Source organism: Coenobita brevimanus, chromosome 71 (assembly GCF_032717465.1).
Source record: "Coenobita brevimanus isolate Jiangsu-jjx chromosome 71, ASM3271746v2, whole genome shotgun sequence".
Classification (NCBI taxonomy): Eukaryota; Metazoa; Arthropoda; class Malacostraca; order Decapoda; family Coenobitidae; genus Coenobita; species Coenobita brevimanus.
Window position 1 is genome coordinate 52,003,596 of NC_137024.1, and position 23,537 is coordinate 52,027,132.

The window sequence follows — 23,537 nt, forward strand, 5'->3', positions numbered from 1 at the left end:
AGAGGTCAAGCTGAATGAGAAGGAACACAACCCATGGTGGTGCTGTTTGATGGTGAGCCTCAAAAACACATACACCCACATACACTGGGTGGTGGACTGTGGGATAGATGCTGATGTCTCCTCTACAAGCGTCAGGACATGTCGTACAGAGCTCGGTCAGCCTGCACATCCACTTCTGTCCCTGGGTACTCTAGGCTCTAGGCAAAAGTCCCAGATGGCTGAATGTTAGGTACCACATGAGAAACAACTAGAATTGATCATGGGAAGGATTCAACAATTTTTTGTTTCTTAGGTATTTCACAGGGCAAAATGTGTGTTTTAGCAGTTAACTAACCTGTTTAATTGGGCATAATAACACTATCAACAACTTCTGATACAGTTCTAGAAACTGAAGTCACTACTGTCAGCTGTCAATCAGCAAGCTGCTCTAATATTGTTTATCCTAAAATCTGTCACATTTTGCCCAGCATTTGAATGTATGTTTGGCTTTAAAATAAATAAATACAAGTCTTTACAGATTTCAAAATGGAGTCTTTCATACCAGGCTACTCACACTTTTGCTTGATCACGTGTGATTGATTATTAACTTTTTTAGAAAGTGCTTCAAAATACTTTCCATTAATGTTAACAAGCATAAAGAAGAATGCTCCTTAATACTCTTCATTAACGTTAACAATCATAAAGAAAGGTCAGAGCACTATCTCCACTAACATGCATCAAGTTACCTAAATAATACCTTAAGTTTCACATGAGTAACAGGTATAGTAATATGCATTTCACTGTACCTCAATGAAGTAACTGTTTGCTAAAAAGGAAAATGTGATAATGTTTTGCTAGTTTTATGCATCTGAAGGCAATGCAACTCCACCATAGCAGCAAAAATGGACCCTGGTCCACAACTCCAATAATGGCTGAAAAAATGTTTGAATAACTTCCACTACGGTATTTAGTCAAGAAAGAACATCAGATATAGACCTCAAGATTGCAAGAGCCTATGCAAGAGAAAAAGCACAAACGCCCAACATATAAAGAATACAAACTAAGACAAAGAAACAACAACAATGATGAGTTATGTGATGACCACTCAGATCTAGGGGGAGGTAGTAAAAGTCTAAGAGGGAAGAAAAAAAAAATCCAGTAAGAAAAAGCTTTTGCTTGAATGTAATATGTCAGCACATGCTAGTCATACACCAAAGGTCATTATTAATACTAAGGTAATTATAACCATATTAACAATTATTCAAAGGTTATTATTAATACTATCGTAATTTTGACCACTGTAAGTAAACAGCTTTATGCAAGTAACTGGCTTGTGCACATTCATCCAACTGCCTAACATCCATCCACCCATCATCCAATCCCATGCTGCCCCATAAGGAGCTTAGGACCCCGGGGCTAGGCAAGTTGGTCCCGACATTTAAGATGAGAGTGACTAGCCTCACTCATCCCTGAGTGGCATTACGTGAGCAATAACCCCAACCACCCCTAGGATATAACCTTTCACCAGCTCAATCCAACTGGAGCAGTTTAATTACCCACTAAACCATCAGGCGCCAAAATTTGGTTATATGGTTACCACCCAGCATAGTTAATGGTTTCCTGGTGTGCAGGAAACCATTCGGCTTGTCACTCAGTGTAGTCACCCACAAGCAGAAGGAACAGGAAAGAATGAAGGAAAGAAAGACAAAAGAGAGAGTATAATATTGTAATTAAAACATAATTACTGAGCAGCAGCATTGTGCAACAATAATTTAACCAACATGGCCTTAGACAGGAAAGAAAACTATGACACACAACACAACACACCTTGCTCTTACCACTGCTAACCCGTGCTGCTGTTAGTAGTACTGTAGCAAAATATCATTGCTTATCTCTTAATGCCCCATCCCAGATAAAAATCCCTATGTACATTTAGTGCCTCTTTCCCAACACTGCTGGAAAGGTACAAGGTACTTATAGTCTATCTGATTATAAGCACCTGTGACTCTTTGTAAATTATGCATGCTATGAAGTAGTATTAAACAGTATGGATTCTTGTACATTATCTTCATCATCATCTGGACCTCCTTTCCCATCCTAGAGCAGGGTGAGGAATAGCAATGTCCAGACAGCCCAAGTTTGCCCAATCCAATGGGCCACGCTTCCATTCACTCATCATTCAAGCCCCACAAATCCTGGCTCTATCTGATACACCAAAACATTCACCACATTCTGTAGCTTCACATAAACGTTATCTCGTAGACTCATAATCTTTAGTGCAATTAATAAACGCAATATTTCAACACAAAACTAACTGGCACAATAGTTTTTCTGTTTCATCAATTCTCATAATCATGCACTCTAGCCATACAACACACCACTGCATGTGAAAGAAAAAGAGTTCCTTTAATATGGCTAATCATCAACTCAATTCAAGTTTGTCCCAAAATTATACTGGTTTAATCACCAGTTCATTCCTCCAAAACACTTCTTTCTATGAAATTAGGCTTTCACTACCAATCACCTACATCAGCCCACGAATGTCAATTTATACCAAGCAGTATCATAGCTCAGTCTAAGCAAATCTGAAATTCAAATGAAATATATAACTGAGAAGATATTGCACATAAATTAATAATGCTTATACACATCCTAAACTCTTCTTAATATAGTCATAATTACTTTTCTTCACAAACATTCAAACATCATATTAACACCCAATCATTCATACTATTTTTTCATTATCAAAAAATATCACTACTCTTGACAAGAGAGCAAGAATAATCATTAAGCCCCAAATTAAATATATCAAGAGAGCTAAATATATTCAAAATCAGAATACTCTAAACCATTTCCAAAAAATCACAGCAAATAATTCTACAAAAAGTTAGTAGTAAACCCAGATCAGCTTCACACTTATAAGGTACAACCAAACCAACAATGCTGTGCAAACAATTTAAACTCAAATAACTCCAGCATTTATATACACAGCTTGTGCTAACCCAAACCGACCTTAGTATGCATTTACTATACAGAGGCAAAAAAGTAATCCCTTGCATCCGTAACTTATTTGGTCTTACATTAATACCAGTTAGTAGTACCATTTGCGATGAGCTGTCATGTGTAGTGAGATTCAGCTATTGGAACCTGGTGCTAGTCTTTATAACCTTGAATTTTGTTTCAATAAGCTCCATGATCCCAGAAAATCATACAGGAACACATACACAGTAAAGACAAAACAGAATTTTTGTGACGAAACACAACACAACATCTCTTGACTCTTGGTGGCTGATACTGAGTAAAGGGGAGGGAGAAGTTGAGGGGGAGGCATTGGGGATAATGTCGCAGGTGCCTGTCTGTCTGTCTGTCTCACTTTCTTTAGTACAGCCCAATCTCACGCAGGGCTCCTTCCACCGCTTCGTCCTTGAAAGAGAACGGGGGACATTAACGGAAAATGAGGTCCGTGCAACAGAAAAAAGGGGTCTTGATATAACGAACGATACACGGGAAGCTTAAAATGATAAAGGACCGATTATGAAAAAAGTGGAGACATCAGCTGAAACTAGTGCTCAGATAGGCACTATTACAGCATTAAGTGCTTCGGCCTCTCTGCCAAGGATGAATCTGCATAATATTAAAGGAAATAATTGTTTATGAAGAAATCATCTCAAATATTTTATATCTTTATAGGAACCAAGGGCATTACTATCATATAACAGCCTTCTTGTTGTCTATCACTGGTATAATGGGCCTTTATAATGGGCTACCCTGATGGCATGGCAGTTGCAGACTGGTATGTTTAACCCTTTCACTACTGATGCCCAATTGAAGTCTTGTCACCCCATGTCAGCCCTATTGTTTGTTCAAGTCTTACCAGTTGCATAACAACTACAGTACTCTAATACTGCATCCAAGAACTATGTTTAGCTTACTCACTGATAACCATAAAAACCCAGATTCAGGCACAATGATCCAAGAAAATAACTGCAAAAAGTTGTTTTGCATATTGCCAGAATCAGAATTGTAAAATGGATCCTTGCTATACTAGTGAAATTTCCTAAACAACACCTCATATGAACAAATCTAGATTTAATGCTTGACTACTAAAATGCATCACAAAAAGGAAAAAAATATGATTTAACAAGTTTAATACTGCAGTAAGTCACAAAAATTAAAAGAAAATTACAGTTCAGTAAGTTGCACAATACCTATATTATCATTAAAAATTATACAAGATGGGTGAACACTGTAACAATGAATAAACTTGGTGCAGGAGGGATACTAAAGATGCCCGAGAGATAGCCTACAAAATTGTTTGCTCTCTCCTCCTTTGGACTCCAATTTCTGACAACATTTGCTAACTGAATGCCACAGAGGATGGCCAAAGATTGTCATCCATGGATGGCAACAGCAGTGAACGGTTTAAGAGACATACCACATTTGGCCTATTGAAATACTGCACAGCTATCATTTAAGAAATACTGTTTCTGATTATGCAAAAGATTCTATCTATCTATCATCCAAACCTACGTTGCCCCATGAGGAGCGTAGGAGCCCGGGGCTAGGCAAGCTGGTCCTGACATTTAAGATGAGAATGACCAGCATCACTCATCCCTGAGTGGCATTACATGAGCAATAAACCCCACCACCCCTTGGATATAAACCTTCACCGGCTCAATCTGACTGGAGAGCCATAATTACCCACTAAACCACCAGGTGCCAAAATTTGGTTATATGGTTACCACCCAGTGTAGTAAATGGTCCTGGTGTACAGGAAACCATTTGGCTTGTCACTCAGTGTAGAGTCACCCACAGGCAGAAGGAAGAGGAAAGAATGAAGGAAAGAAAGACAGAAGAGGGAGTGTAAGTCACCCAAAGGCATAAGGATGAGGAAAGAATGAAGAAAAGAAAGACAGAAGAGGATGGAAGGAAAGAAGGATGGAGGAGAGGAAAGGGCAGACACCCGAGAACAGCACTACATGCACAAGATTTAACAATATATTTAAGTCTTAAATATATTCTGAGTTTACAGCATATATTCTAATACTATACTGTGGCAGGTGGGGGCACTCACCATCCACTCACTTGATGTAGTGCTGCTCTAAGGTATCTGCCCTTTCCTCTCCTCCATCCTTCTTTCCTTCCATCGTCTTCTATCTTTCTTTTCCTTCATTCTTTTTCTTCTGCCTACGGGTGACTTTACACTCCCTGTTGTCTTTCTTTCCTTTGTTATTTCCTCTTCTTTCTGATATGGGTGACCCTGCACTGAATGACAAGCCTAATGGTTTCCTGTACACCAGGGAACCATTTACTACACTGGGTGGTAACCATGTAACCAAATTTTGACGCCTGGTGGTTTAGTGCGTAATTATGGCGCTCTAATCGGACTGAGCCGGTGCAGGTTTACATCCAAGGGGTGGCAGGGGTTTACTGCTCACATAATGTCACTCAGGGATGAGTGAGGCTGGTCACTCTCATCTTAACTGTCGGGACCAACTTGCCAAGCCCCAGGCTCCTATGCTCCTCATGGGGCAATGTAGGATTGGATGAAGAAAAAAAAAAAATGCTATAGAGATAACACCTGATCATGGTTGGCACAAAGGTTCCAAATATTATCTGAGTAATAAAGGTAAGGTAGGTTAAGAAAAATGTACAGTATACAATCCTCCTCCTCCTTCTTTTTTTTTTTTTTTCTTTTCTTTTTTTGTTTTTTGGTGTAAGACATAAAAGTCCCCATTTTATTTGTTAAAAAAAAAAAAAAAAAAAAAAAAAAAAAAAGGATGTTAGATAAAAACTATTGTGGACTAAAACTAAACCAGTTGGCAGGTTAAGGCATAGGGTCATTCCTGTGAGGGCAGCAGTGACACAGCAGGCTAGTGTGTCTGGCGGAGGGGGTAGGGAGGGCAGTCAACAAGAGGGCAACACTGACACAACATTGGTGTAACCATATGATGCTTTTAAAGGGAGTCAGGCTTGGAGAAAGGGTGGATTAACGTTTAAAACAATACAAACCGATTAAACACACAATTTCCAAAATTTTCACATTCTGTCTTATCCAAACATGTACAAACACACACACACACACACACACACACACACACACACACACACACACACACACACACACACACACAGTTTCAATGAATAATCCAACACACAAGAGCAAGTTTCATGCAGTTAGACTATAGTATTAAAAAAAAAAAAAAAAAAAAAAAAAAAAAAAAATGGATGCGTGAAATGAGAAGGGTTGTAATTCTTGGTCATGCATGTATTTCTGACAAATAATGTTACATGATGGCATATATATATATATATATATAAAATATATATAAGATATATGGCTGGTGTCACAAGTTAAAATGGCAGACTGTATAGTATAAACTGGCATTTCTCTTGATGGGAATTACTCTACATAACACAACAAATTTTATGTTACAATAAAAGAAAAGGTCTAAATAAATTAGTATATCTTACAAGCTAGAGTACAGCTTCCTAATGTTAGGTATGATGTGTACTGGCATTTTTCCACTACTGTTATGGATTAGTAAACAAACATATGACTAACTAATGTATAACTATTGATCAAGAAGATTAGAATGTAGACAAACACAAAAATGCAAATGTTTCCGGGATTTTTAACCAAGACTATCTGCAATTAATTTTGTAATATTGTAGAAACTTTGCAAAATGTAAATGTTAAAAGATACATCATTAGGTAGTGAGAGAGATGATAAACACTGGTATACTGTAATAAATTATTCCGTGCTGCAATTCAATGTTTTTAGTAAAACTACTGATTGATTAGAGCTGATTATGACACTATAATATACTAAATTTACATGAGTAAACTCTTGGTCATGGCTACTGAATAAGGTATCAAACTTCATGTTTAGTGGATTCTTAGTACCTTCTGATCTCAAAGGTGATATGCTTTACTTCCATCACAGTACATTGCAGGACCGAAAAAGAGCTAGCAAATGATACTAATCACCACATAATGTCTTCAAAGACTGATAATGGTGACAGTGGAAACAAGAAATGATAGGAAGGACCTACAGTGCTACAATATAGCTTGACTTTCAATAACCTTCTGCAAAGGTACACTGGCTTGCCTTTCATGAGATGAATTCTGAAAAACGAATGCTATAAATTTCAAATCATTTAAATTCAAGTTTTCAACTAGTATTTAAGGTGAAGACTGTTTCTCTTCTGAGAATTACATATTAACATTCAACACAACCAGGTCAAGCATCTCTCTACCTACTGTTGTTACTGTTGTTGCCCCAAGCAGTACATGAGGCTTTATTAATAAGCTTCTCACTCTCCAACAACAAGTCCACCTTGATGTGCGAGAGTAGGAAAATAATTGAAGTTCAGTAAATGTACGTTTGATTTATCAATGTAAATCCAAATATGAAGGAACCATACACTGCAAATAAAAAGTTAGGCTTCACTTTCCCTTCAATAATGGTTATTTAATCTGTGTAAACACATTTGTACACATTCATACACACACACACACATACCTGGTAGTAATCTTTTCTTATTATGCTATTAGCTACTAGTACCAACTTCTGTTGTTGTCTATAAACAACAGACTGTGTTTACCATAGAAATGAAATGCAACTGGAATAGAAAGCGTACCAAACAAGAGCTTTCACAAACCACATAAACACACACAAAACATGCAAACAAGCATGCAGTTATAAACCAAATTATAAGCTAGAATAACAAAATGTATACATAAAATACTGTGGAAGGTACGATACATGCACGAGTATAAGTGTTTGTGTTTGAATGTAAATATGATAAAGTGTAATCACTTTCAATTGGCAATGCACTATTCAAATGAAAGCCTGCCAAATACAAAAAGTTTGTCAGGTAATTAAGCATAAAATCATGAATAGTAGGAGGCACCATGTTCAATAAAGCTAAGCCAATAAGGAGTAAATCTCTGAGCAGTATTCAACTTGCAACATGCAACAGCACTATCAGTACACACTAGACCAGTACAGTCAGTATACTGTTAACAGCTGCAGCAGCAGCTGCCACATTTGTACATTGGTAAGACTCAATCTGCCACCACTGCCATGTTTACAGAGAAATTTGTACAAATAAAAAGACAATTAGAATTATCACATGGGATAAATTATAATAATATGCTTAACAGATAATGGAAAGTGACTGGTAAATAGTCCTGAAAAGTAAGGTGACACAAAGAACATGAACAAAAAGATACAATACATTATGTATGATCCAGAAAGACAAGTTTGGATGATGATCATAAAAAAGTTTAGCAGTACTGGCAGCTGAGACTTACCTTCTACAACTACACCACACCTTGCTAGAGTCTAGAGCACATATGACAGGAAAATATGATTAGGCACAATATTCACATTCCAAAAATACAAGTAAACAATTTATAATATATATTCCATAAAATTAATTATTTTTTAAACATTCTAAAGCAATACATTTTTCACTATAAATATCATATATATATAAAAGGAGACTAACCCACATCTACTTTTCTAACAACTTATTTTCTGTTCACAAAAATATAACAAAAAGGTATCTTTCGTCTCACAAAATAAATAAACAAAAATACTGTATGCAAACAAGGATGGTGGGTATGAGAGCTGACAGGACTGGGTCGAGACAAGAGATAACTTTTAAGAGACAATTCCCACAGCTGCTGTTGGCACTGAGGTCACCTGTTAGAGGCTGGCTGCCTCCTCTCTATTTATAAATATTTCTTTATATACATATATTACCTTTATAAGTTCTTATGCTTGTGAAAGAAAAAGGGAGGGGGGGAAGGGACCTAGGAATGAAATAGGCCTGTTAATTGACAAAGCATAAGTTTCATAATTTTACTGAGAGAGAGAGCACATGCCTCTTGCAGGACAAGAAAATTTGGGAGTAACAGAGCATCACACCAAATACAGAGTCAGTGTGGTGGTGTAGGAGATTTAAGTTACAGCACTGGGGATGGGAAAATGCAAATCACAACCATTATACATTATAAATGGGATGGGAAGGGAAAAGTGGAAGTCATAACCATTATGCTGTGAATAAGGCTGGAATAATTTAAGTTATGGTATGGGCATAAGTAAGCAAAATTCTCAGCTATTGCCATTAACATGATTAACTTATAATCTTATGCAAGGCAAAAATACCACTAATTTGAATTGAACAGGGGTTACAAGTATTTCTAGAAAGCCAAGGGCATGAAAGAGAATCAACTTTGATTCCACTGGTGATGGATGAGGAGGAGATGGAAAGGGGCAGGTGGGGGAAGGCATCATAATCAAACACCATGTATAAGAAAGGGATGGTTGGATTAGGGTGATGTGATAGAACCATGGTGCTACGGGCAAGCAGGGTAGACTGAGAGTTCACAGCTACCATGATGTGAGTGGGGCAGTGAAAGGTGGGGGGGAATCACAACTCATAAGGGGTGTCACCGTAACTAACCTCCTGCAGCAGGTCCTGGGCTGCGATGGCTTTGAGCACATTCTTCTTGCTGGTCTCGCACACCTCGCCCCCCACCATCAGCTCATCAAGCATGAAGTATGCTTTCTCAAAGTTGAATATGATGTCCAGCTCACATACCTGCCATACAGCGAATGAATAATAACATTATACCACACACTGAAGGCCCGAGTCATCTTTTGGTCAAGTACTTGAATAACCATCATACCTGGTTGCTGTTGATCCTCTACCTCAGTCTGTCTGGTCAACCAGATCTTTCAATTACAAGCAAGTAGTTGCCTTCCTGTGGCAGACAGTGCCTTGCCAGGGTCAGAATATGGTCCTTCCACATGGTGACATGCAATGAAAATGGAGTAAGCACAGCCTCCAAGACAATCAGTTGTGCATAGAGATATGTATGAGAAGCATTAGTTTCAGTCCAGACTTTGACTACTTGGGTTCTAGGACAACTGCCCCCTGGACAACCGCCCCCCGGACAATTGTCTCTGAAAAATATCACCCAATTCACCGTACAAATGGTCGCAAGTGTCTAAGCTAACTTAACTTAACCTAACCTAACCTAACTTAACCTGACCAGATCTAACCTAACCTAACCAAACCAAACCTAATCTTTAGCGGGAGGTAATTGCCCAGAGGGACAGTTGTCCTATGGAGACGATTATCCACGGGGCAGTTGTCCGGGGGCAGTTGTCCAGATACCAACTACTTGGTAGGTGTGGTTGAGCTCCCCACCTGGGAGTGTGTGCAAAGCCAATGACTGAACTTCAACCCCATGTTACTCTCATGGTAGTGCTTCCTAGGACAATGATAATCATCCACCAACTACCTTTCTGGTGGGCCAGCGGATGCTACACCTTGAACATGGGTTACTCGGGACTTTGTAAAACAAGGGTGTCCATCTTCCCTGGGCTGGATACATGCTCTGGCCACATACCCCACCCCATACCTAGTAAAACTGAGGATTGAGAAGGATTAACCCAGCAGCATGAAGTTGGAGAGAATTGTCCATTTGCTTTACTTCCACATTTTTTTTAACACAGTGCAACCTCAAAAATTCATATACAATAGCCCGCACATCTGAAGCTGGAATATCATATCTGATTTACCTTTCATTTTAGTTCCAAAATCAGCCTTTGGATCTGGCCTGTAATGGTGTGTCCAGACTAAATGATACGGTTGGCCACTTCATACTACAGTACAGTAGACAAGGACACTGAAGCAGGCACTGTCGCCTGCCAAAGGTATATCTAGACTATGAGATATGAAAAGGATACCCAGTTAAATACTACTACAGTACAAACTCACAAATTTGAAAATACTACTTCTAAAACCTCAACTATCCAGAATACTTTTTCATTTGACTGGGGGGGGGGGGGAGATGTTGATGCAGTATCATCTCTCCTCACACAATCAGTGAATATTGAAGATTTTTTTTTTTTTCACACATGTATGAATAGATTATACATGTCTAATACAAGGTACTTCATTGTATTTACTGTTAATGGTACTGGAGGGTGTTTCTTACAAGATTTTCTTCTAATCATCATTATGACTCTACATTCCAAAGTTTCCTACTTCCTGTAAAGCCTTTGCACCCAAGTATTTTGGATCCAAGAGTACTTCCTGTAAAGCCTTTGCACCCAATGATTTTGGATCTGAGAGTTTGTTCAATAACAGGCACACCAAAGAACATCAAAACAACACCCAGCACATGATACCATACACAAATACTGTCATCTCTCCCCCCTCGTCCACCTCAGACCAGCTTCCAGAAGTATATCCACATTCAGATCACTCACCGCTCCATTCAGTCACTTAAAGACAACACACAGCTGCATGCACGGCCTCCTGACATCCACCCTTCTGAATCCTATCTCCCTCGTGAGGACAGGGTCCACCTAGCCAGGCTGAGATGTCAGCACCATCCAGCTCTCTTAAGCTACCAGAAGAGGCTGGATGACTCCGTCGCTGATGCCTGTCCAGGATGCAACACAGCACCCCATACATTGTGGAAGACTGCATTGCACACAATCACCTACGCCAACAACACAACATACACTCTTTGAGAGCTCTGTGGGAAAGCCCAGTCTCGGCCATGGCCTTCCTAAGGGACTCGGGGCTGTTCGGCCAGACTGCCCAGGGAACAACTACTACTACAGGTTGCTTGACCTGCCAAACAGATTCTTACAATATGGGTAAAGACAAGAATAGTCAGTACAGTAAAATGCTACAGGTATAAAACAAGGGTAACCACACTAACTTAAGCTGACTGATCTGTCTTGTGACCACTATGATATGAAAAGGATACCCCGTTACATAGTATGAAGTTCAAAATTTTCTAAGGTTCAAACTGTTTTTGGCCACATACACTTCAAATTTTCAAGATTACTCTGTATGATGAACATCTGCATGTACAGTCATACCCTGGAATGCAATACATAATTAAAAGCCAAAGCATTCGCCCACAAATGCATATAGCCTGCCATCACCAAAAAACTAGATCAGTAATCCTCTGGCAATCAGAGGCTTATCAATCCAGTTTTGCCAAAATCAAATCAGTTCAAAACAGGGAGACACACACACACAGATGCAAACAAGTACACTGCTGCCTCGCTAGGTGGGCGATAACAAAACAAAATCGAAAAAATTTCTTATGATTTCACCCACTGCATTTCACTCTTTTTTGCGTTCCTGTCTTTAACCCCTTAACCGCGGGCCGTCACTTTCGTGACGCATGGGAGCAAGGGATCATACCGAGGGGCATCACTTTTGTGATTCTGTGTTATTATAAATTCACCCGGGCTTTCAAGTGGTGGCTTGTATCATTCAGTACTGCCAATGTCCAACACTAATCAGCACTCCTAATCTCATCTGTACTCCCATCCATTGTTGACAATTTATCCATTTCTCCCCGTTCTTGACTCCCCTCTCTACCTCCCCTCCATTACCCTCTCCTCTCGCCTGCCCCGTCACGCTGCGCTAAGTAAATCTTCCCCAGAATTTTCCACTGATTTCATCCATTGACATAAGCCCTATGCCCTATTCTTATACAAAATAATATACAGTAATCCCTCCAAAATCCGATGTAATAGAGCCAAAGGCATGTCTGAATAGTGGCCCTGTCCGGATAATGGGCCCCAGCCGCCTGGACTTGTACTTATGGACCCTAACTCAGAAAAACACCTATACAACTCCCTCAGGACATGCACTGCACCTATTTAAGACCCAAATCACACCAATAAGGGACATAAAAGACTGAAATAAATGAAAAAGAACCATAAAATGAGGCTTTAGAGGTGAGTTTATACAATATTAAACATTCTGGGTACTTACAACAAGTCCCTGGCTCCTGGACTGGTTTGAACTGCCAGTTTGCAGTCCACAGTTAATCCTTTGCACTTTAAATTCTAATTTCTTAACACTGCACAACACTGTAAATTCCCGTGTGCTCTAGTGGCAGGGTATTGCAGTTTATTCACTGTTTATTCACAAAAAACGAGCACCTGTGGCTTGCATTGCTATAAGGCTCTGCTCTCGATCGGAGTTAGGCTATGACTGTTGATAATGGCGGGGTAACAGAGTTGCCAGATCGCAACGGCCACATTACCAAACTCCTCAATTTTCATTTCCATTTTTAACTTTCATTACCAAATTCGTAAAGCTAGCATCTATCCATCCATCCATCCATCCATCATCCAATCCTACATTGCCCCATGAAAAGCGTAGGAGCCCGGGGCTAAGCAGTTGGTCCCGGCATTTAAGATGAGAGTGAATATTCTTCACTAATTATAAACTCAAGTGGAAATACATGTAATCACTCTTCTTATAATTAACAGCATGTTGATTATTATCACGCTATATAGGCTACCAAATTAGTCAGAGAGAGCAAACAATCCACTATCTCCATCCTGGTGTCCTCATACATGTGAAAAATCCGTTTGGTATTGTATTATTCTGATTCATTACCAAATGAATTTTTCATTACCAAATTGGCCCACAGTTGGTAATGAAAAATACCAAATGGCAACCCTGACAGGGGAGGGGGGAGGGGGGAGGAAGGAAGGGGTGAAGGGACCATGGTGTAACAGCTGTTCGGTGCCACGCGGCAATTTCAAATTACAGGTGGGAAAAAAAAATCAGATTGTTGGAGGGGTTGGATCCTGGGACAAAAATGTTCGATTATTGGGGATGTCCAGAAATTGGGCGTCCGGATATTACAGGGATTACTGTATACAAAAAAGAAATAAGGTAAGTGATAGTGCCATACACCTAGAATTGGCTGATTATCACCTGACAACACCTCACGTGCACTTGTTCGCCAATTTTCGCTGTTTATTTCCCCTTGAAATATGCTGTATAATCTATTCTCGTAATAAAAATATATATAAGAAAGGAAGGGAGAAGCCTAAGTGATATTTACATTCACCTGGAACTACCTAATTTATTATGTATTGTCTAGATTTCCTGCCAATCATTTCATAGCGTATACATTAGCAGCTGTCACAACGCTGACATTGGCAGCCTTTCACTGCCCCTAGGCCACCACAGCATTCAGTTTAATGTTGTCTTTCGAGGTGAAACCACATTGGATTCACGCCTGTCCAATTCTGCCACATTTTATCCCCATACATAAGGCCCTGTGACCTCTATCCCTTCTAAGCCTCGTGTGCAAAGGGGTAAAGGGCTAGGTGACTGCTGTGGAACGTCAACTGGCTAATTTATCAATGAAAATGATGGACAGTGACTATGAACTTTCTGGTGACTAAAACAGTGCAAGTGGAAATGTTGGAAATGTAAATAATGTGTAAACAGCAAGTGAAAGCAATGAATGTAAATATAAGTGAACAGTGGAAAATAGTTTTATAAGTTAATGCAAGTGACAGTGCATAACACATTGTAAATAAAAAAAAAATGTAAATAATGTAAATAAAATAGAGAATGTAAATGGAAATGTAAATGAGTAGTAATATAAGATAACGAGTATATATACTAGGAGTAATGAAAGTGAAAGTTTCACTCTAGCATGTATGAATATTATGAGTTATGAAAGTGAAAGTGAAAGTGACAGATCTGCTCTCAACGCTAGTATACAGGACGAGAAAGTGAATGCTACGTATTTTACTGAAAGAGAAATTGAATACCTACAGTGACAATAAACTACTATTACTGAAGGAAACTTATGGATAAAGACTGCAGATATATATAAGTGTTATATAGTAATAGAAATATAAAGTGTGAGTGTTTTTATAAATAATAAATGACAGGATACCAGCGGCGAACGAGCACAAGTGGGAAGCTGGTACGCGCTCTTAATTTTCATTGCTTTCACAGTTTTTTTTTTTGGGGGGAGTATGGATTCCAAACTATTTGAAAATCATAGAATAGTGTTTCTAGTGATACTATCAGGCTGTGATAATCATATTACGGTGTGTCGGGAAGTGTAAAGTGAAGACTTCGTTACCCAACTTTAGAAGTCTCCACAAGTCCTATGGTACTCGACGAAGACTCAACAAACATCCCAGGCGAAAGCTAAAGGTATGTGCCATACGCCTATGTAATTATAATATTCTAGGACTAATAACTGATTTTTGGCAAATATTTTTACAAAGTCTGTCGGAGCGCAAATATCGCCGCGGGACACGCAAGGAACGCCAAAACAACCCCGCAGTTTAGGGGTTAAGAAAGATATGAACGTATGTGCGAATGAATAAATTGGAAGTGTGTCGTCCAGTCTCAGCTACCCCCCTTTCTTTGAGGGAGGCAGCCTAGCTGTATAAACAGAGATAGTCTTTAAAAAATAATAAAATAAAATAAAAAAGTAATCCTCTCACAATCAGAAGCATATCATCGCAGCTTTGCCAAAATTATAAATCAACAAGCCACATATTCCGAGATACTGTCGACAAATTTGATTAAAATTTACCCACTTGATTTTGAGATATTTTGGGAACAGCCAGACATACACAGATGCTGGTGATTACATTATAGCCTCGCTAGGCGGGCAATAAGTAGGTACGGTACGTAGCGACGACAGGAAACCAATGTATATTCATTACCAAGATTTGTGGGGAAAAAAAAGAACAAAAACACTTTGAATGAAAACAAAACAACCCAATTCATCATAAACAATGTAAGTTTTGCACTGCTGAATGAAGTAGTCCCAATAATTGCAAAGGAACGAAAACGAAATTCATCGATACTTAAACCCACCAGTGTCATGCCAATTTGACTTATTCTGACTAGAGCTAGACTACACTTTATTTTATACACCTCCTGGGCTGAAAGAGTTAAAAATTACCATCAAGCTTTCAATACCATGGAATTTTATTCTAAAACTGGCCCCAACCTTAGTACAGTTAAACCTCCTTCACTGCTGGTTTTGCTATGGTGTTTTTTTTTTGCGGTCCTATGAAAAATAGTATTACCTTTAAAACCGCAGGTTAAATTGCCTTGACAGCAATCAGGCTACTAGACAAACAGAGGAAAATCAAAGGGAGAGCCAAAAAAATATTGTGTTCCTCCTTGGAATGAAAGGGCTAAAATACAAAAAATAAAAATATATAATGTAGCGTAAAACACATCAGGGCATTTCACACCACAAAAGATAATTAAACTACTTTACTGTTTTTAGCATAATAAAAATCTCTTACTACATTAAATCATACCCAATAGCTATTCATGCACCATGCTGACCAGACAGGTAGGTGAAAATATACATCACGATATGGGCTGGCAGACAGGTAGGTCACTACTATGGTAGCGGTTTGCCTTGGGGCAACCAGCCTCCAGTCACATCAACAACCCAGAAAAGTAGTCATGTTTCATACACTCCACCCTCCCTTATAAAGTGCCTTCATAGGTATTTGTGATGGAAATAAGCTGTTGATTCGAGTGGGGTGAAAACTGCGAACAAATTAATATTGTTAAATACTGCAATTAAAATGTTGCTTGAATTATGAGAAATGTCATACTCACAAGGACAGTGACTGGAGGTTAAGAATGGTTAACTGAGACTACATGGACAAAAATTGATTGCAAAGAATGTTAGCTCATTAGTTAGTGAAATATAAAAGAGAAAAGGGCTTTCTGATGAGAGAAAGGGGCATTCTGGTTCACAACCAAGATTAGCAAAACTGGTGTAAACATCACCGATCTAGTTCCTCCATTTTTTATTTTTTTTTTAAATGGGCTAAGGCATTGCCCATGGGTAGAGGATTCTGGTTTTTGAAGCGTGTAGAACTTCATGACTGGATGCCCTTTCTGATGTCTACCAACAACACTTCAGTGGGCTCGAACCTCTGACCCTTCGGTCAGAGCACTCTAATCCACTGAGCCACAGATGCTACAACCAGCTAGGTGACAGGAGGGTGCTATCTCTCCCAGCAGGGCAATTACCCAGATGCAGCGCGAACTCACGACTTTTCGGTCTCGAGTCAGGCGCAATACCTCTGTGCCCCCATGCCTCCATCTTGTCTCCACACATTCTTATTGTTTTGACCTTGTGGCATATTTTTAAAAAGTTATTCTTGATAACGCCAGACAATTTTGTTTAACTGACCAGCCTAAGAATTGAACTTTGATTCTTCCAGCAAGCTGGATGTGTTGACCAATCCACCAATGGTTCTCCCAATGATTTTCTGTTTAGGGGATAATATTTGGGTATTGTGGAAACAAATAAATTAATTCCCATTTACTGCTTCATCTGGTTGCTGTAGGTTTTCTTTGTTGTAGTAGTTTCACAGAACAATTAACCGTGATCATGGAGGTTTGACTGTATGTATGATACCGGCACCCTAAATTATAGATGAAGACACTGTAGCTCGTGGTATATTACTGTAGAGTATAAAAGCCATGATGGTATATCAGTTCTAGCACCAATGTACAATAGTGAAATGTGCATGATGCTCAAGGGGCATAATTCAATAATGAGTTGATTAAACAAATTACATCATGAAGTACCTATGATGTGACAAAGCATAAACACAGTGTAAGAGACTGACTTAGAGAGTGCAACCTCTACACTCACTTCCCTGTTTCATTATCATAGCCATCAAAGCACCAACGACTTTTCTTCCTTATGGTTAACACTCCACTTCCTTTACATATTTACCTCCCTACTACTGCACTGAATTAACCAATTCAAGAATTTCTCCGGTGGTGGTGAGGGATGCCTTCAAGCAGTGAGATCAATATAATCTTGCCTAGTTATAAAAATGTCTCTCATCTCCCTCCCTATATTCCATGAGGAAGATGGTGGACTGCAAAGGGGGAACTTCAGCCTGCAGTCCACTGGGTTCATATTCAGATGAGCTTGGAGCCACAATGACAACAAAAACAAGTGTCTACATTTACCAGCATATCATACTTAGAGTCACCCTGTGTCTCTCGAACACCCATCACTTTACATTTACCTACATTGACTTTGAAACCACAAAACATTGACTCTGAAACCACATTCACAAAACAGTAAACTAAACAAAAAAAAATAAAATTAAAAATCCTGTTCATTACTAGTAAGAAAATTTTTACATACTTCAAATCTGAGAAACTCTACATATCAAAAACCCACCCCATTTTTCACAACCTGAGTTTTAATCTCCCTCACAACCCAATCCAGACACTAAATAGCCATAAGGATATCACACATCCTTGTCTCACTCCAGCACCTGTTACTGAACCATTCACTAAGATATTTGTTTCCTCTTACACATACATTACCATTATAATAACTCTTTGCAGCATGCAACAGTTTTCTATCCATATAATCTTCCATTATCCTTCCTTACTCACTTTGTCATATGCTATTTATTTTTTTTAAAGATTTATAATTATCAATTAAAAACTGCTTGCTTCATCCCACAAAACCTGGCCTTCCAGTACCCCTAGCCAACCTATAATGTGGCCATCACCTTTGTCCTCTTCAGAACCAACATAAAATACAACTCATGAACTATGCACTCAGCCCTTGTAATGCAGCCCCTCACACAACAATATACTTACTTAACTCATACACCTCACTCTCACAAGTCAGATAATCCTTCAACATAATTTCAGTTGAAAATTTTGGGGACCACCCAGCTCAAGTGATCTGTGTCCCACAGACCATTGGGTTCACATCCAAATGAGCTGCAGCCACATTAACTACAATATCCACTCACCCACCATCCCTCAACTTATTCACCACATCACTACTTTCTCACATCAACTTACACTGCCAAAGTACTTGTCTAGAAGTTCCACATAACGATGAATCACCTCCAGTGTCAGCAACTCATTGTCTTGTTGTTCAATGGCACAGCAGAAGTACAGTGAGGCATACCTGAGCAGATATGAGCAAAATTCAAGATAAAATTAGTTGAAAATCACAGATACCAAAATCATAGCTGTCCTAACTCTTCCATCTTATGACGGCATTTAACCTGATCAGTTTCTACAGTAATCACTCATGTATCTGAACTAATTGGGCCAAAGGAGGGTCGGAAAATGCAACAAATTTGGATAATGATATATAATAATATCTGGGGCACAGAACTGTCTGTACACTGTACAGTATACATGCATTACATTACTCACTAATTTACAAGCCTGCCTCCTCAATCTCATCCTCAATGTTGTCGTCAATCATGGGTATTGTAGTTGGATGAGGTGCTGTTTAGGTAAATGGTTGGTTGCATGATGGTGTGGGCATGGTGAAGGTGATGTTACAGGAGTGGTTGGCTTGAAGATGGTGTCAATTGTTGTTTGCTTGAACACCCATTTGCTCTGATTTCTGACGAACTGGTCACAAAATTCTTGGAGGGAGCTTGATGTCTTTTGGAAGGATGGTATAGCATTTGGGTGGTCATAGTAATCAATGTGGGTCTCAAAAGCTTCCTTGACTTTGCCAGCCTTGGGAATAGGGGCAGCAGGTTATTGTTTTGATTTGCTCTGCCACCTACCGGCCACTGCGCTAAGTTCACCATGCGCACAAAATTATAAAATTCCTTTCTTTCAGGTATTTGTTATTATTTATTACTTTTGTTAATTATTCAATATGGAGGTCTGGAAAATGTTGAGGTCTGTATAATGCAGGTTCAGCTACACAAGTGACTACTGCAGTTCTAAATCTTTGCAAACTATACAATGAATCAGTTGGTATCATCATCATCATCACAACCTGACTAGCTACTGTTACAAAAGGGCAGGTATGATACACGAACGATAAATGAAAGCACAAATTAGGAAAACTATCCCTTGTTATGTGGGCAATACACTCACTCACTCATTCCTCAAGCCTTCTTGGCTTCATTTCACAAGTTTCATGTCACTTGTGGGGCACAGACATTGTTGGTTGTCAAGATAAGGGAGTACAATCCTTACATATGCTCTGTTTTTGTCAGTTCTTTTGCTTACTAACTGAACATTTTCAACAATAACACACAGTAAAAAAATTTTGCTGGTCCTCCACATCTCCTTCCAACTACACACTCATGTATACCATTTCCTAATTGTAGTTCCAACTAGTCTCTCTATGTAAGCATATGCTCTTCTACAACTATCTACAGACTTCCCTCTTTCTTACTCAAAGACTCCTACCAATACAGACACTTTTCTTTTACACATAATCACATAAGAACACTCATTTGGTCCATGACCTTTATTCATCAAAACTTTGAAATGAGCTAAATATGAGTACATAAACCAGTATGTAGTAAAACTCAAAGAAAATGGACTTGTTCCACTGGCTCCATCACAGAACAATAACTATTAAGGAGCAACTACAATAATTTTGCAAATAAAATGTTTTTCAGAATGTGGGGGGGGGAAAAAAAAAAAAAAAAAAAAAAAAAAAAAATCTGGAGCCCTAACAAGTAGTTTCATCAGTTTCAGTCCAAGCACCTACGATGAGTAGCTGGATAAACCCTTATACATACAGACAATGGTCCAGTAGTACTGTACGTATATACAGTACAATCCCAGTTAACCGGGAAGCTTGGGGAATTTACCTTCCCGGTTACCAATTTTTCCCGGATATCCAATACATACCTGTACTCTTATACAGTATATAGGCAAGCTAAATGATTTCCTGTAAACCACGAATTCATTTAATACGCTAAGTGCTAACCTTATAATCAACCAACACGTGTTCCCTACGTGTCAACAAGTGGGTTGGCGGAGAGTTAGTGCCTCTCTCAGAAAACAACTACCGTATTTGCCTGCCTATAAAATGAACCCCCATTTTAAAAGTTTTTTTAGTAAAAAACAATTTTAGTACATTTTATCACACATTTATTGAAAATAATTTTGGTGTTTTCTGGGAAACATCTGCACATACAGTCACCTCTCACATAATGCACAAATATTGTTCCTGGCAGGTCACGCTTTATGAAATTCCGCATTATACAGCCATATGTTTACATGTTAAAAGGGTTTCATGGTACCCAAGTCAGCCCCAGCAAGTTTCTGGGATTTTTCCCAGGACTTTTACCTACCTAAAAATGACTTCAGTATATACAAACACTGGAAGATTCCTCACCTTGAACTGAAGAGTTTGTGGGCTTCCTGGGGGGAGGGGGAGTGGGGTTTCAAGGCAGGGCAGGACTACTACTGGTCCCCAACATGGTCCTCTGGCCATGTCGGCTGCACAGAGTCCTTCATACATTTATAAAGCTGTTTGGAACTCCTTCCCTTTCCCGTCGGTTGCAGTACAGTAATCTCACATATTTTGTGGTAGTTACTTTCTTGTAACCCCCACGAGAAGCCAAATTTGCGAATGCTCTATTTAACAATTGAATCTTGCACTTGTGTCCATCATGCTACCCATCACACAGTCCATGTCCATACTGGTTGCAAGAGAATTCGCCGTCAGACAATTCCCTTTCAAAACATGGACGATTCCCCGCCATTCTATAAATATACTCATTGTTAATTAATCAATACTTTTATAAATATACTTATTATTAATTAATCAATACTTTAATAACTATATTGCAGGGGGATCCAGCAAAGTCTATGTTCAATAGCGTAGGCTCTGGATATTATTTATTAGTTGCACCTTTAGTCAATAATTAACTTGTTTCTTCCTCACTGTAGTCGCCTTTGAATTATATTCTAGCGTCGTCCATAGCTATCTTCATTAATGAAGGCGAATTGTCTTGTTTTTGTTGTGACGGCAATTTGACTTGACGGCAAATTGTCCCGAAACCTCCATACTCATCCCGAAATACCTTCTTACAAGATTGAAAGTACATACTCCATTATAAAGGAAAAACATAAACACCGTACTGTAATACACAATTATCTACACAAAACAGTACAAAATAAGAAGATGCAGTAACTGGTGATAGCAAACACTCGCATGGTCGCATGTCTCCCCACTCACAGTCGCACCTCCCCCGACCACTGCCAGCTATTTACTGTTTGCTGCCAGCCACCAACGCCACTCGAAGACTCACAATGTGTCAAAATGATTTTTCAATCATTACACCACAAGTTAAGTTGAAATTATTAAACTTGTTACCTGACTTTTTTGCTCAGTATCACGTACTGTACGTATTTTTTTTTTTTTTTTTTTTTCCCAAGGTGTGCACCACATAAAACTTTAATTCATGTCTATAAGTACTGTAATATTTTTAGTTAATGTCTGTTTATCATCATTTTACATATCTTGAGTTACAGAAGAGTTTCACTCAGAGACATCAGACGAGGCAGGGGAGTTAGGAGAGGGATCGTCAGCTGACTCGTCCTCCATGCGTGGTGAGGCAGGAGAGGATGAGTTGCCAGATGTAGACAGCAGGGCAGATGCAGGGCTGCGTTGGTTTTTCTTTGAGAAAAACAGTTATTGGAAGTTGCTCCCTTTCACGTTTCATCTCCTTCATTACTTCACGGTAGGGAGCAAACACAGCTTCCATCCCATTCTTCACTTTTAATGCCCTGTCCAGTGATGGGTCATATGACATTAGCGGGGAGATGGTATGCCTCATACTGTGAGTGATTTCCCCAAGCTTTTCTAGTGTCCACGCCTGTGGTAAATCATTTCTACCAGATTCCTCTTCCTCTTCTTCATTGAGCAGTTCTTCCAATTCTTGTGTCATCAGTTCTTCTCCTGCATTCCCCAGCAGTTCCTCCCAAATTTCATTTTCTTGCAGGTCAGAAAACCCTTCACCTCCGACAGTCCTCGAGAGATTTTTAATTCTTACAAGTTCAGCATCAACAGTTGGGAATCCTGCAAAGTCATTCACAACTGAAGGCCACAATTTCTTCCAACAGGAGTTGATGCAGCTAGCAGAGAGTTCCTCATGGCACTGTTGAATTAACATGATGCAGTTGGCTACGTTGAATTTCTTCCACCACATTTTGATGTTATCTCCTTCTTCTATGGCTTGTCTAATCATAGCAAAGCTTCGTGCCACGTATTCTGCCTTGAAAACAGCAATGATGCCCTGATCAAGTGGCTGAATGAGTGATGTGGTGTTCTTTGGTAGAAAAACTACCTCGATGTTAGGGTGTGCAAATTTAATTGATTCAGGGTGACCTGGGCAGTTATCTATTATCAGCAGCACTTTAAAGTCTATCCCCTTTGCCTTCAAGTATCTTTCAACCTCGGGAACAAAACAGTTATGGAACCAGTCACTCAACAATACTGCCGTCATCCACGCTTTCTTGTTGCTACGATAAAACACTGGCAGCTGATTTAAGTCTTTCCCTTTAAGTGCACGTGGTTTTTTAGCCCTGTATAGCAGCATAGGCGTGATCATATGACCAGCTGCATTCCCACAGAATAGCAGCGATACTCTGTCCTTCTGAGCTTTAAATCCAGGTGCCTGTCTCTCCTCTCGAGATATAAAAGTTCTGCTGGGCATTTTTTTCCACCACAGCCCAGTCTCATCGGCATTGAGAACTTGTTCCAGCAGATACCCTTTGTCCTTCACTAATTTTTCAATTTCTGCTGGATACGTTTCTGCTGCCACACGATCAGCAGAAGCTGATTCGCTAGTAATCCTGAGATTATGGAGTGAGAATCTCTTCTTAAAGTTCTCAAACCAGCCTTTGTTAGCCATAAATATGTGCTTCCCATCTCTCTC

At 39.2% G+C, this 23,537-nt stretch overlaps 1 protein-coding gene across 3 annotated transcripts in view; it reads right to left on the reverse strand.

Moving 5' to 3' along the window:
- AP-1sigma (AP-1 complex subunit sigma-2) overlaps positions 1–23,537 on the reverse strand; it is a 72,984-nt gene that overhangs the window by 4,612 nt on the left and 44,835 nt on the right. For 2 of the 3 annotated variants that reach the window (XM_080277724.1, XM_080277723.1), the window contains exons 4-5: positions 18,685–18,793; positions 9,457–9,594 (exon numbers count right to left, since the gene is read on the reverse strand). In XM_080277724.1, the coding sequence (XP_080133850.1) occupies positions 9,457–9,594; positions 18,685–18,793 (247 nt within the window). Of the gene's footprint in view, positions 1–1,696; positions 3,403–9,456; positions 9,595–18,684; positions 18,794–23,537 lie in introns of those variants that run through there. The other variant, XM_080277722.1, reaches the window with a different exon arrangement.